Source organism: Apodemus sylvaticus, chromosome 10 (assembly GCF_947179515.1).
Source record: "Apodemus sylvaticus chromosome 10, mApoSyl1.1, whole genome shotgun sequence".
NCBI lineage: Eukaryota > Metazoa > Chordata > Mammalia > Rodentia > Muridae > Apodemus > Apodemus sylvaticus.
The window spans coordinates 38,154,553-38,169,551 of record NC_067481.1 but is presented as its reverse complement, the minus strand read 5'-3'; the positions used below and the strand labels follow the sequence as shown (position 1 = coordinate 38,169,551).

At 37.3% G+C, this 14,999-nt stretch overlaps 1 protein-coding gene across 4 annotated transcripts in view; it reads left to right on the top strand.

Moving 5' to 3' along the window:
* Bcas3 (BCAS3 microtubule associated cell migration factor) overlaps nt 1-14,999 on the top strand; it is a 485,645-nt gene that overhangs the window by 113,798 nt on the left and 356,848 nt on the right. For all 4 annotated transcript variants that reach the window (XM_052197918.1, XM_052197921.1, XM_052197919.1 and 1 more), the window contains exons 12-13: nt 5,736-5,906; nt 12,266-12,359. In XM_052197918.1, coding sequence (XP_052053878.1) covers nt 5,736-5,906; nt 12,266-12,359 — 265 coding nt within the window. The remainder of the gene's footprint in view (nt 1-5,735; nt 5,907-12,265; nt 12,360-14,999) is intronic.

Below are 14,999 nucleotides of genomic sequence, written 5' to 3'. Positions count from 1 at the left end.
GTGATTTGAAAGTTAGTCTTCTGAGGTTAATAGTTATTTTTTTGTGAAGCTTGTATGGTTTGTACTTACTCCATTAAAAAGTTGAGTGTATTGCAACTGGATTCAAGTCTGGTAACTAATTAATACCATATTGCAAGAAACTACACATGGTTTAACTGGAGACTTGGGTTCTTTTGTGATTTTAATTGTCCAACCAACACTGACAGGCTCATGGACATCCCTGTGCATCTTTGAATATTTGTGAGTCTTCTTTACTCCAAAAATTTCTCATGAAAACTTGAGTTGGTCCCATGACACATTCAAGGATTCTTTCATATCTAGAGGCTGGCCCCTTGATGTTTGCTCAGTGAATTCTCTGTGTGTGTGTGAGGGTTAATTTTAATGGTGCCTGTTAAACTTGGAGCTGATTATAAGGTCTTCTTATAACCACCATCCTTTTGAATTGTGAAGTCTACAACAGAGAAATTCTAATAATAGGGATTACAGAGTGAATCTGAATGACAGCGTGTAATCGAAAGCACAACTGCTCAGAGGACAACAGTCTCTGTCGGCCACAGAGAAGGAATCAAAGGTCACACTGTTTCATGTTAAATACAAAAATACTTCAAGATTGTCACAAATGCTTGCATGATGTGCATTAGAATATGTCCCTGGTCTCAATGAGAGCCGGTCATACTTTCCAGTCAAAAGCAGAATAAGGAAATGCCTTTACACTTACAGCGCTGTATGTTTATATTTCTATTTTTCTTATATAAAAAGATAGTAATTAGGCAAACTCATGAGTGTTCCCCCTGCATTTAACAAAGAGATACTGTTTTGAATGTTGAAGTCTTGAACTCAGCTGCCTTGTACTACTGGATCTGGCTGTACATCACTTTCAGTGACCTACTGGGGCTGTAGTTTTGTACTTTGTTGTTAGAGGATTTATTTTTTATTATTTATTTATTTATTTATTTATCCAGGAAGGGGCCTTCATTCATTATGAAAATGTTTTGTTGTGGGTAAATAGAAATGACGCTTGAAATAATGAATTCAAAGTTGCAAGGCTGAAATCTGTGCATTCCCACACCCCCATGTTGGGACATGAGGTGTATACTCAGGCCTTCTCAGTTAGGCACTAAGAAATTAAGTTTAACAAGCCTAGGTGCCTTACAGTTATAGTCCTTATACTTGGGAGACTGAGGCAGGAGAATCACTGCAAGTTCAGGTTAGCCTATGTTACACAGTGAGACCAAGGCCAGCCTGGGCTACAGAATGTGACAGAGTATTTCTCTTTTTGTCTCCCTGAAGATCCTAAATTTAAAACACATTTGTCTGATTAATTTCAAAAGGGTATTATTAATTGAGTGAATTTATGTGTGATAATCATGTATTCCATTCCTGTTCTGTATCCACAGCTCTACAGGTTAAATTTTTAGGTATACTTTTAATTCAATCATGTATTAAATCCTGAGTTGCTAAGTTATATTTATAACCAACTTAAATGTCTTTCATTAAATAGTTTTGAAAACTGAAGAGTAAAAAAGTCCACATATAGCATCTATTTATTTGGATTTATATCTGAAAGCATGAGTATTTTAAAGTTCCTTTAAAATATTGTCAAGTCATTTAAAAATTCATTTAATGATATTTTTATTGTTTCTGAGATAGGCCTTCATGTAGCCTCTGCTAGTCTCAAACTTAGTATTGCTGAAAATGACCCCAATATTCTGCTTCTCCTGCCTCTACCTCCCATACACAGAGTGATTTTAATAATATCCTTTCTGTGGATTTTTTTGTACATAGAGAGAATTGCAGTGTTGTAGTAATTTCTACCAAAGATCCTAGTTTTTCCTTGTAAGGTACTGCATATTAACTATTGTTAAGCTGACCTTCCAAGAAATGCAGTTGTTCCAGTTTTGCATGGTAACTATATGAACTTTATAATCCAGAATCCTTTCTTTACTAACTGCTGTTATATTGTTGGTATAAGCAGTGTAATTTTTTTGGTTCAGAGTGTATTAAATTTATTTAAAATAAAGGGATATGGAGATGGCTCAGTAGATGAGGTGCCTTTGCAACCCAGAGGACTTATATCCTGCCCCAACTCCCACTCCCACAGAAGCGCCTCCACTTATAGAGCTGAGCTTGATGGCCTGGTATGTGCTCCATTGATGGGGAGATTGGAAACAGAAGTATCCAGGGGGCTTGTTAGGCATTCTGGCCAAACAGCAAGCTCTAGATTCAAGTAAGAGATTCCATCTCAACCATAAAGGAAGGTAGGAGCTGTAGGGGAAGATACCTGAATCAGCCTCTGGCCTCCATATGAGTTCGCCTCGATGTGTTCTCTGCATGCCTCTATAAACACAAAAAGACATAACTTCCAAAGATTACTTTCTGTAATTTAAGGATAAATAATTATGAGGCAGTTATGGTGGTTGTATACCTGTTGTCTCAGTTATTTGGTAGACTGAAATAGAAGGTTAATTTGAGCTCATATGCTGGAGACTTCCATGCAACATGGTGATACCATGTCTGTCTGTTTCTGTCTGTCTATTTCTAACTTGCTCAGACACACAAATACAAAAGTAAATAAGACAGAATAAATAGTGCAGTTAATAAGAATAAGAGTAAGATTATGTCTAATTTTTTAAATGATTACATGTTACATGGCTGATCTCTTTTAGCAAATAAAGCTTGTTAGTCGTGGTTTGAGTTCTGTTCCTGTCTGTGTTGAATACCTCCACCCCTCAAGAGGCAGATCACAGTCACACAGGTTTCCTGAAATCCATCAACCTTTCACTAAACTCAGTGGTATCATCCTACCTCAGTCCCTAAATTGCTAGGATTACAGGCAGGTGCCAATACCCAGCCATATTGTAGGTTCCTTTATGGTTCAATCCAAAGAAGGGAGAGAGTCTAATCAGGTGGTGGTTTTCGTCAAGGCTAATTACAACACATGACCTCCTAATTCTAAAAATGTGGCAAGTGTGTCACCTAGTATCTTTAGATCCTTTCTAGAAGAACAGATTATCCCTAGGCCTGGGCACCCCATCAGGGAGCCTTTACTTTTTTTTGTTCTAGCTCATTCATGGCTGAAGAGTGGCACATGGTCTCAAAGGTTGCATAGTAAAATATACATGAATAAGATGACCAGGAAAATTCTCTCTGCTGAAATCAAACACAAGATACAACTTTCAGACGACCAAAGCCGTGTGTGTGTGTGTGTGTGTGTGTGTTTGTGTGTGTGTGTGTCACAAATCCACAAATCAATTGCAACTGTTTTGTTTTGTGCTAAAGTCTCAAACTGCAGTGATTATAAAACACATTACTGTTCTTCAATTAGCAGCCAAATGTTTGTTTCAATAATTCACAAGAAATGACTTACACCAAGTCTGTTAGTGTTGTTGAGTAAGCTTCTGAAGGACCAAGGGAACCCGGCGCCACAGTGTATTGATGTGAGAACAGAGCAGGAAGCCTGTTAACCTCTGAGATGATCAGCTGCTGCTCTCACGCCATCAGTGCTAATGGAGCTGTTCCCAGGCAGACGCAGCAAAGCCTTTATCAAGCAAGGCCTTTCAGTGTGAGCGCCTCTGGTTGTATATCCCCGGTTTTTGCCCCTGAGTATATTGGCTCATGCTTTTATGCCAATGAATAGCACTAGAACTAGGGCATGTAAAAAGTGCAAAGAAGTGCAGGGGATCAGGGCAGAAGGTAGAGGAAGAGACAGTAAGGAAACAGGAGGAAAGCAGTGTGCCTCAGCCATGAGGGCCTGAGGAATGCATGTGTCTTTGGAAAGAACAATGACTTGATAAACCATCTTTAAAACAAAATGCACCCCCTGAGCTTTATAGTCACCACGTGTTTGATAATTAGGGGTAAGGAAACCAGGAAAGGTGAGTGGTTTCTGCATCAAGGAAGACTTTGCTCTAGAAATGACACAAATAAAATTTTAGCAGTCTTTCATGATATCCATATCCTATTAGAATGAAGCACATGGTTAAGCACTTGTTCCCATGGGTAGCAGATAAGATTCTATAGTCCTCAGACACTGCTTGTCTGTCTGTCTTCCCACTTTAAGTAAGAGGCACAAAGACTTGCTACAAAAATATAGATTGAGCAAGGCACAACCTGGGAATAGAGATGCCATTCATGATTAGAAGTGATAAATTGGATGATGTTTTTGCATTTAATATATTTAAATTGCCTTCAATCCCTGATTATTTTGAAAAAGTGGTCTCACAGAACAGTTTTGTAGCATTAAGGCAAGCTGACCAGGTGATTGTAATAACGTATAGACATAGTATACATTCTCTACCATTGCAGGCAGGTTTGCCGCAGGGTCCCCTGCCGTTTTGAACCTTCCTCTGCCCTATCAGTTGTCCCATATCCATTAGTGCTAATGGTGTTGCTCTCTTAAGACTACTGTTGTTAAGTTATCAGATAACAAGAAGAAACACTGGGAATTTTTATTAAATTAATTGACCACAGTGGGGAGAAAACACATGGATATAAGACTGCGAGGAGAGAACTGGTAAACACAAATCAAGATTTCATAATTGTAATCAGAGAATCTCACTTGGACAACTTTTTCCTTACACTTAGCATGGAAAGTTAACTTTTTTCTCTCTGTCTACATAAGGAAATTCAGATGGAATAGGTGAAAAGCAGAGGGGGAAAAAGTCTAAAAGTATAAAAATTGATTTTGAGTGCTGCTCTGAACTCAAGAAAATGTAGAAAGTCTTATTTCCATATTAGGCCTCTAAGTATTTATAAAATATTAGGTTTATCTTTTAGTAGTTTAGTAAGACAAAAAACAAAGGGGGAAAAAGAGGCAAATAGCACTAAACCCAGAAAGAGAGAGAGGAGAGAGTGAGGAGAGAGAGAGAGAGAGAGAGAGAGAGAGGAGAGAGAGAGAGGAGAGAGAGAAGAGAGAGAGAGGAGAGAGAGAGGAGAGAGGAGAGAGAGAGGAGAGAGAGAGAAGAGGGAGGGAGGGAAGGAAGGAGGAAGAGAGAGAGGAGAGGGAGGAAGGAAAGGAAGGAGAGAGAGAGAGAGAGGAAAGGAAGGAGAGAGAGAGCAAGAGCGAGCGAGAGAGAGAGAGAGAGAGAGAGAGAGAGAGAGAGCATATTCCTTATTAAAGGTGAGGTTATTTTGGAGGTCATCTCAAGTATTTTAATAAAGGCTTTTCATCAGCATCATAGTCAGAAGAAATGTTCTTTAATATTGTCTAGACTGCCTGTTTTGGCTCTAATTAGAATTATCTCTTTCAAAAATTTGCTATTTGTATAGTTTTCTCTACACAAATAAGTGTAGTTACTATCTCAGTGTGTAGTCTTTTATAATAGCACAGGTATATTTTAGAGTTATAATATTTTCCCACTTAGATATTGAATCACAATATTTAAATACATTGTCACATGTCCAGCTCTGTTCTAAATCATGTATTCTAAAATATGTATATTAAGGGGATATAATAAAAGAATTTTTTTATAAATATATAATTGTGTCCCTATTAAATGAAATAGCTCTGTTCTTGTAATTATTATTACTTAATTATGATATTATTGCCAGCACAGTAATATTGGTATTATTTTTGATATTTCTGATCACGATGTATGGCTGACTTAACATCTGTGGTGTTTATTGCTGTATAAGATATTGTAAGAGCTTGAGGCTAGGAAATTGATTCAAGTGCATATTCCCTTTTAGACTCCACATTTTGTTGTAAGTCTTATGTTTTGTCTCTTGTTATGTAGACACTGAAAAGTGGCCTGACCATGGTTGGGAAAGTGGTGACTCAGCTGACAGGTACACTGCCCTCAGGCGTAACAGAAGATGATGTTGCCCTACACTGCAACTCAAGACGGAGCCCCTTGGTGCCAGGCATCATCACGGTCATAGACACTGAGACAGTTGGAGAAGGCCAGGTAAGCACCTGGACCAAAGGCATTGTGTTATCTGCAACGTGGAGCCCATGTTATAATCAACCCACAGGTACTTTTCCCAAAGTGATTTGTTGTTTAGAAATCATTTCTTGTCTGATTTTTTCACCCATCCCAGGAAAGCAAGAGTTACTTTCAATCTTTAATATTTAAAACCTAAAGAGAAACCCGAAGAAATCTCTTACCTCTCACTACATGTATTTTATAAATATTTTCACACCTATTTGCAGTATTATGCTTACACTGGTTTTTGGTATAATGTCATGGTATAATGTATACCCCCAAATTAATACATTTCTCTGAAGGACATGCAAAGAAAGCAGTCTGAGGAACTTACATGTGTGCTGGAAATAAGAAAATAACAGTAGTTATATGTATCTTAGTTTAGTGTATTGTTTGAAATTTTGTAACATTGTTATTATTTAAGCTTTTGAAGGACAAGTTCTCACAGCCCCCCAATGTGCAAGTGATAGTCCTTCTTCCTCAGTTCTCCGTGTGCTGGGCTTACAGGCAAGAGCCACTGTGTTCACCTAACACAACTGCAAACATAGAAATTTGAAATCTCAAACTAGAAAATATATAAGATAATTTCCTGCTATGAAATCCTGTATCTGCAGATAATAAATCTAGTTAGAATCAGAAGGGTATCTCAGTAAAACACAGATGAAAATTTGCCTTTGTATTGTTGATCAAAAGATATTTTTGGCAAAAAGTCTCCCACCTCTCTCTCCTTTTCAGTTTCTTTCATATTGTAGTTAAAATATTTCTGTGATGGCATAATTTAAAAATCTTATTGCTTAAGGTTATCATTATAACAAATACTCAATATTTCTAGAACAAATAGTAGTAAGTTTATTAAACATTGTTAATATAGAGTGTGTATTTATATTCCATTCTGAAAGTGAGTTTCTAAAGTACTGACTTGTGCTGGCTTCGGCAGCACATCTACTACAGTATTGACTTTAATATCGCATGCTTTGTTGAGAGGTCTGCTTCCACTGCATATGGGTCAGCATCTTGATGAAAAATAACTTTTGGCAGCTACTTGTGTGCTGTAGAAGGATCAAAAGGCACTTTGAGAAAGAGTAGACTTCAGTGCAATTAAAACAAAAAATTCTTTGAAATACTGTGTTAAGATTGGTTGTGTTAACTTGTAAATAATAGTAATTTTCTGCTTCTTCCTTCTTAACATTGAAGTTAACCAAATACATTGTTTGTATTAATTTTTGTATGTAATTTTCTATTTAATATTAGAGAAAAATATTCAGAGAGAAAAAAATTTATGTGGATAGGCACATCTGTTTCTGTCTGTCTGTCTGTCTGTCAAATAAATAGTCAAGGGATATGGGAATTATTTTTCTATGGTGAACAAATGCATAGCTCTTGAACCAAAGATGCTTATTGAGAAGTATTACAAGAAACATTTTTTTCCAGTTTTTCACTGTAGTTCAGGGAATACCACAGTTTTGTGCTCTCGCTCTCTCTCTCTCTCTCTCTCTCTCTCTCTCTCTCTCTCTCTCTCTCTCTCTCATCTGTCTGTCTATCTATCTATCTATCTATCTCTCATCTGTCTAGTTTATAGACAGGAAATAGTATGTTGGTTTTACCGAACTATATTTTTCAAAGTAGTCAAAATACTGCAGTACAATGCTGCCTCTTTCTTTCATTGACATGAATCCCTTTTTTCAGCAAGACAGCTTTCTCTGAGATAGTCTGAAGAAGCAGACTGCTTTCCATCATACTACAGAGCATGAGAGGGAATGCAGTACCAGTTCTAACAAGTTCTGTGGCTCTGTCCCCATCTCTTCCCTCTTATGTACATCTCAGCAGTTATACATTGTCTTCTGTGATTTAAATCCACCGAGACTTTAATATAGTTTCACGTTCACTCTGGCAGCATATAAAATCTGATTCACCATCTTTCTGTTGCTGTATTGATTAATTTGATTTTATGGCGATGGGATCATCGCATGGGAACTGCATTAAGGAAGAATAGATTTAATTGACTTTGTGTCCATTTTCATCTTTTTTACTTTCATGGTTTATTTAAAAGCATTTCTTGACTGGAGAAGTTAAGTGGTATGATTTGCCTTTTACACATTTATATAATCGAAGTTAGCAATGTGGCAAAACCAATAAGTGAAATCAAATCCCTCAGAATGGCGTCTTAGCTGAGCTGGGCTCTGCCTTTGACCAGGCATCCTCAGACCGCGGTTATTGGTTAATTTGTGTTGTATTGTTTAGTATATTTTTTGATGCAAATTATGGCTTTATCCTACTTAGATAAGTGGTCAGTACTATTGTAGGGAAATTACCCTGGACTAATGATGGTTTAGAGGTTTGAAGCTTTAGGCACAGAAATGAAACAATACCAAGAACCCTTTCAAGTGTGTATCGTTGTTTATCTTTGTGCATTCTGTACGTAGAACAGTCATGGTTTTTATATCATAGTTTGAGTTCGCTACATGTTAACACTAATGTCTTTTTTTTTGCTGGAAGCTACTATTATTGTTATTGATATCTAGTAGAGTCTGCAATATTAATTGCCTCTCAAGGACATGTTTTGGGGCTATGGTTTAAATGTGATGGGGATTTATAATAGCATTTAATGTAGAAAATGGACAGATGACAAACATTTCCCAAAATAAATAAATGAAACCTTCACAACTCATTGCAAGAAATTTACAAGTTAAAACTTCACTCTAGACTCTGAGAAACTCAAAAGTTTGTCAGTATATTCTGTATGTTTTTATTATTTTTAAAATAATTCACTCCCATCTCTCACCCCCGACTATAGTCCATTCTCTTCATTCATATCTGGAGGCTACTTGATGTATTTATTTAATTTTTTTTGAGATAGTATGTGACTTTGTAGCCTTGGCTAGCCCTGACTTTTTATGTAGACCAGGCTGCCTATGAATTCAGAGACTGCCTGCATCTGTCTCCCATGTCCTGATTGACTTGTGTGCCATTGCTTCTGACTGTTACCTCCTTTCCTTCACAACTATGAATATACTTCTCCATAGTGTTGTGATTTTGAACATAAACCGGGTCATGTAAACCGAGTCAAATGTTTCATGTATATTTCTAGAACTGTTCTTTTGTCAACATTCTTTTCCAATATTTCTATCTGAGTGTAGAATTAAGAGATTTCTGGTAGAGAGACTCTTATTTTGGTTGAACTGATGACAACCCGCCATCCCACCAAGTTTTTTGGTATAGTCTGTAAAGAATTTAACAGGTAAAATGTGTGGATGCTGCCCAGTACTGGCCCTCCGAGGTGCCGCTCATCTTCGGAGAGCATGGACGTGCTGCAGGTGGAAGCCTGGAGCCTCTGGGACACTGCTGCGCATATTGGCGCTTGCATTTGAAATCTCGAGGAATAGGAAAAAGAAGGGCAGAAACAATATTAGAAGAAATATCCACCAGTTGTAGTGCAAGAGTCACAAGGTGGAGTCAGGAGGACCACAATCTCAAGGTGATTCTTAGCTTAAAACTGATTGACTCTGTGAGTTACACAGCAAGACTTTTGTCTCTAAACACAGAAAGAACAACAGTGATTATGTATGAAGCAGAAATCTAAACATACACATACATGCCTCCTTTTGTTTCATTTCTTCTTCTCTTTTTTAAAGATTTATTTTAGTTTATATGAGTGCTCTATCTGCATATACACATGCATGGGAAAAGATCCCCTTGTAGATGTTTGTGAGCCACCATGTAGTTGCTAGGAATTGAACTCAGTACCTCTAGAAAAGCAGCCAGTGTTCCTAACCCCTGAGCCATCTCCCCAGCTCCTTCATTTTTTTAATATTTGGAGAATATCTAAAAAGAGTATATTAGCCATTTTTTGAGTAGATAGTACACATGAGTGTTTTATCTCTCTGGTAGAAATGTGACCTTGAACAAGGGTCCACATTTTACTAAAATTCATTCACTATTAATGAAAATTAAAGTTGGTATACATATCATGGTCTACTCAGGGACCACTAAGAAATAAAGCATGTGTCATAGAAGAAGAATGCATGTGTACACGCGCACACACACACACACACACACACACACACACACACACACACAATTAAATACAAGGTGGTTTTTTTATTTTTATTTTTTTTAATATTTTTTATTTTCTGTATTCTTTGTTTACATTCCAAATGATTTCCCCTTTCCCAGATCCCCCCTCCCCATATGTCCCATAAGCTTTCTTCTCTCTATCCATTCTCCGATCACCTCCCTCCTTTTTCTCTGTCCTTATATTCCCCTCCAATGCTAGGTCAATCCTTTCCAGGATCAGGACCCTCTCCATACTTCTTCATGGGAGTCATTTGTTATGAGATTTGTGCTTTGGGTATTCAGGGCTTCTGGGGTAATTAATATCTACTTATCAGAGATTGCATTCCATGTGTATTCTTTTGTGATTGGGTTACCTCACTTAGGATGATATTTTCCAGATCAAACCATTTGCCTAAAAATTTTGTGAATTCATTGTTTCTAATTGCTGAGTAGTGTTCCATTGTGTAAATATACCATATTTTCTGTATCCATTCCTCCTTTGAGGGGCATCTGGGTGCTTTCTAGCTTCTGGCTATTATAAATAAGGTTGCTATGAACATAATGGATTGTCTCATATTGGATACATTTCTGCCTTGGCCTCTTGATTCTAGGGATTATAGGTTTGTAGTAGGATCCATAGCTAAAGCTATTTTTTTTAAAAAAAAAAAAAACCATGAAAGAGGATCGTTGGGATAATAACTAGTTACGTATGTTAAAAAACATAGCATATTTAAGTTTAACAATATCAGAAATATCTGTGTTACTAATATAAGTAGAGTCAAATTCAAAGGTATCTAGATTAAGATTGATTGAAAGGCAAAGTACAAACACCATGAAAACAATAATATTTGAATATATATATTCATGCTATTCTATGGAGAGTGTCTGTGTGTCTGCCTTCTGTCTGTCTTCTTTCACCTACACACACACAAATGCATGGGTGCCATGTCATACATTTAGGGGTCAGAAGACAACTTACAGGCATCAGTTCTCTTTTCTGTTGTGGGTTCTAGGGCTGGACCTCAAGTAGTTAGGTTTGTGGGTGAGGATTTTTACCTAGTCTTCCTAATAGCCAAATACATGTTTTCTTTGCACAAACTAAATAAACTTAGGAAATCTCTAAATAATTGTTAATCGACTGGATTTGTAAATAAATCACAGGCAGATCAAAGACACTTAATAAAATTAGAAAGTATTTTCAACTTGATGGAGATAAACTGCCCTGAAATTTCTGGTAGTGTGTAGAACAAAGTGCATGGACTCCAGCTTGTTAGGAGAGGGAGATACTTCCTCCTTAAGGAGATAGCACAGAGAGGAGAAGGGCAGCCCTTAAAAAACGAAGCAAGAAATAATAAGCTGAACAAAAATCAGAAAAAATAATAAAATTCATAGAAAAGAAGTCTTTGAAAAGATAACAGAATGATTGTATTCAAAGACTGAGTTAGAGGGCTGTCGAGAGCAATATGACAAGAAATTTTGTTGCAATAATTGAAGACATTTTAAGTAATAGCTTATTATGATAGTTTAGTATTATTTAAAAATCACTGAACTATGAAGTAGAAATCAGTGACTTTTATGGCATGTGAATTGACCCCAAGTAAACCTGTCACGTGCTTAAGCCTGGCAACAGTCCAGTCCTTGTTGTGCCTCTTTTGCAAAGCATTTACTCTGTCTTTCAAGGCAGGGATTACTTTTGGTCACTCCTGATAGCACATTACCAACATTCTTACAGGCTAGATTCCTATTTTATTCCCAGGTTGGCCAGGAATCGTTTTGCCTCATCTTCCTGTGCATCGGTAACATTATTGAAAAGTATATTTCAAAATCCAAGATGGCTTATCTGGTAAAGTGCCTGCTGCCAAGCCTGCTGACTGGCATCTGATACCTGAGATCTGCTTGCTAGGAAAGAACTGACTCTTGCAAGTCTATGCTCTGACTTGCACTTGAGTGTACACACAATCATATAATAAGGGTGTAAATATATTAAATATAATATTAATTGCAATTTATCTTTACTACATTATTATTTGGGTTATTTGTTGTATTTTTCACTCACTGGTGTCTTTAATGATTTTTTCCAACAAATTCTCTATCTATAGTCATGCCAAATGTCTGTTTTGGAGTTTATAAACCATCTGGGGGGCATATATGGATTGCTGAAGTTGAGTTCCCTTGGATGATGAACACTCTTTCAGTGTAGTGCAGGCATCCTCTTTAAGGGATTGAGGAGTGTGCTGTGGCTGCATGCTATTAGTGACTAAGGTGAACCATTTTGTCTTTTTCTGCAGGTGCTTGTGAGTGAAGATTCAGACAGTGATGGCATTGTAGCCCACTTCCCTGCCCATGAGAAGCCAGTATGCTGTATGGCTTTTAATACTAGTGGTAAGTTTTTTGTCAAAACCATGTATCTCATAGTTTTCTAGGTAATTAGTTTGGACATTGAAAATATGTAATGGGGCTGGGTGTTGGAGAGAGAGCCCAACAGTTAATGCCCTTGCTGTGCTTGTAGAGGGCACAGATTCAGCTGCTAGCACCCACATGTAGGCACACCAACTGGCTAAATCTCAAGCTGCAGGGTATCTGATACCCTCTTCTGGTCTCATGGGCACTGAATGCATGTGCACAGACCCACATGGAGAAACACATGATGTATGCGTATCATAAATAATAATAGGGTTTATGACTAAGGCTGCAGTTCATTCCACCTCCTCCATCCAAAGTTTCATCATCTGTGAAATGATGTTTGAAATGTAGCAGTTGGCAAGCAGTGTTCTTGAGGTAGCATTAATTTTTGCCTTATACCCATGCCTCAAACTCCAATATGGCTGACTTGAATCATAATATGTCAGAGACACGTGTTATTTGTTACAAGAGTTATCTTTTCTCATGACATTGTACTAACTTACTTTCAGTTTTTTCTCTGTTTCCCTCATATTTCTGCCTTCTTGTTGCTCCCAAAGCCTGTGATGGTGACTGATATTAATAAAAATTTGGAATGCCCTATTACCGCTTTTCCTCTAACCTTTATTTTATTAAGAAAATATTGACCTCTGAGCTAAAAAGGTAGTTTCCTAGTCATCCACTGTTAGGAAAAGGGCTCATCCAGCAGGAACAAACCAGGCCTAATTGTTGGAACCAATGCCAGTTTCTTGGTTTGCATTCTGCATGGAATACTACTACTTGGTTTCTAAACAGAAGATGAAATCGCTGTTTTTTTCATAGCTGAATCTGTCTTTGCTAATGTTCAGGCTTCAGGTCCTGCTTATTTGGGTGATGTATCTAAGAGGTTTTGCATTCTTATCATATTTTTCAGAAATGATCATATCTTTTGAATTGATGGAATGATCTGTGTTTTTACCTCCATTTTCAAATTGATGAAAATAGGAGAGTCATATTGAGTACTTTTGATTAATATCCCGTCTGATATCCTAATTAGTCATTTTTAATGAAAAGTGATTTTTATTATAGTTGTTGGTAATCAGTAGGATTGATTTAATTAGCACAGACAATTAGAATTGGAGACATGCTGTGGAAGTTTGTTCTCTTGTGTCACTGTCCTCTGGTCACCTATGTGACTTGTTTTAAATTCTGTCTGTGATGTCCACTTTCCTTTGGATTATCATGTATTTCACATCACTCCTGAGTGCTTCTGACATAGGAAGCTACCTTTTCTCCTGTCAATGAAGTTACACTGACAAAGAAAATACTACATGGTGTAAAAATGCCTACATCACACCATTCTGCATGTCCTTCCATATGTGGTTAGATTAAAAAGGAAATATTTATAATTACTTCTCTGTTTGTAGAGCATTAATGTTTATAAGTATGACATAGTTTATTTTGAGATGATCACTTGTCTAGGTGTTTCCTCCCTTTGTGAGCCTGCGGCTTGCTTCCAGCTAGGGCTGTCTCTGTGTCACCCATCTTTATGTCTAGTGCCTGGCAAGTGTCTCAGTGTGGTGACGTGCTTATGGGCCACAGGTTAGAGTCATGGCACTGCAATTTATGCTCTTCTTTGGAAATAAAAGAAATTAGTCAATAGATTACTTAGATTTTTTTGAGGTCCTGGAGGTTGAACAGGGCTGGGTCCACACTAGGCAAATGCTGTCACTGAGTTGTATACATGGCCTGTTCTTTTTTCCCCTCCTTTTCCTATTGATAATTGACCAAAGCCCACTTGGGCGGCTTTGAAATTTACTCACTTTGATATGGTTCATGTGTCTAGAGCTTATCCCAGCTTCATATAATTCCATAAGAGCCATCCGTGAGCCGTGTTTGTATCATTGGAAATATTTCATAAAGAAGCACTGACCAAGATGGGCTTATTATTTCTGAGTTAGTACTCCAGTGAAGTATTTGTTATACCTGTGATACTGTGCCCAACAATTGGTGTGCATTTCACGTTTATTATATAATCATCTGAATACTGTTGAAAATCACTAAACAATATTCACACACAGTACACACACACCACTCAGTATGCTCAGTATTTGTTTGTTTGTTCTTATCTTTTTGGAGCTGGGGACTGTAACCAGGGCCTCTCAAGTGATAGGCAAGGTTTTTGTGCTACTAAACTGTTTAAAGCTGTCTTATTAAAAAGAACTGAATTCTGATTATATTGGTTTCATCTAAACACACTTTTTAGCTAATGCTCTCTTACCTTATCCTCTTATGACTTGGTTATTCAGTTTTCTGAAACTTAAGTGACAGTTTCTGTAAGTACAATCTTCAGTTAAGTGTGGTATTAACAAGGAAGATAAATGCTGTATGGTAGAAGGACAGGATATTGGTTGAAAAATAAAAGTTATTCTTTGGTGTGTGTGTGTGTTGCGTGATGGCGAGTCACTGCTAGCTTGATGGAGGCTCTCTCTGGGAAGCAGAAATGCTGGGCTAGGAAGTTATCTGCTCATCAAATAGGATCTTTGTTTCTTAGTTCTCATTTTGGTAGCGTTTTAGAAATGTTCTCTATGTGTATAATATTTGATTTAGGTGGTGATTTTATAATGAAATCTTGGACTTGTT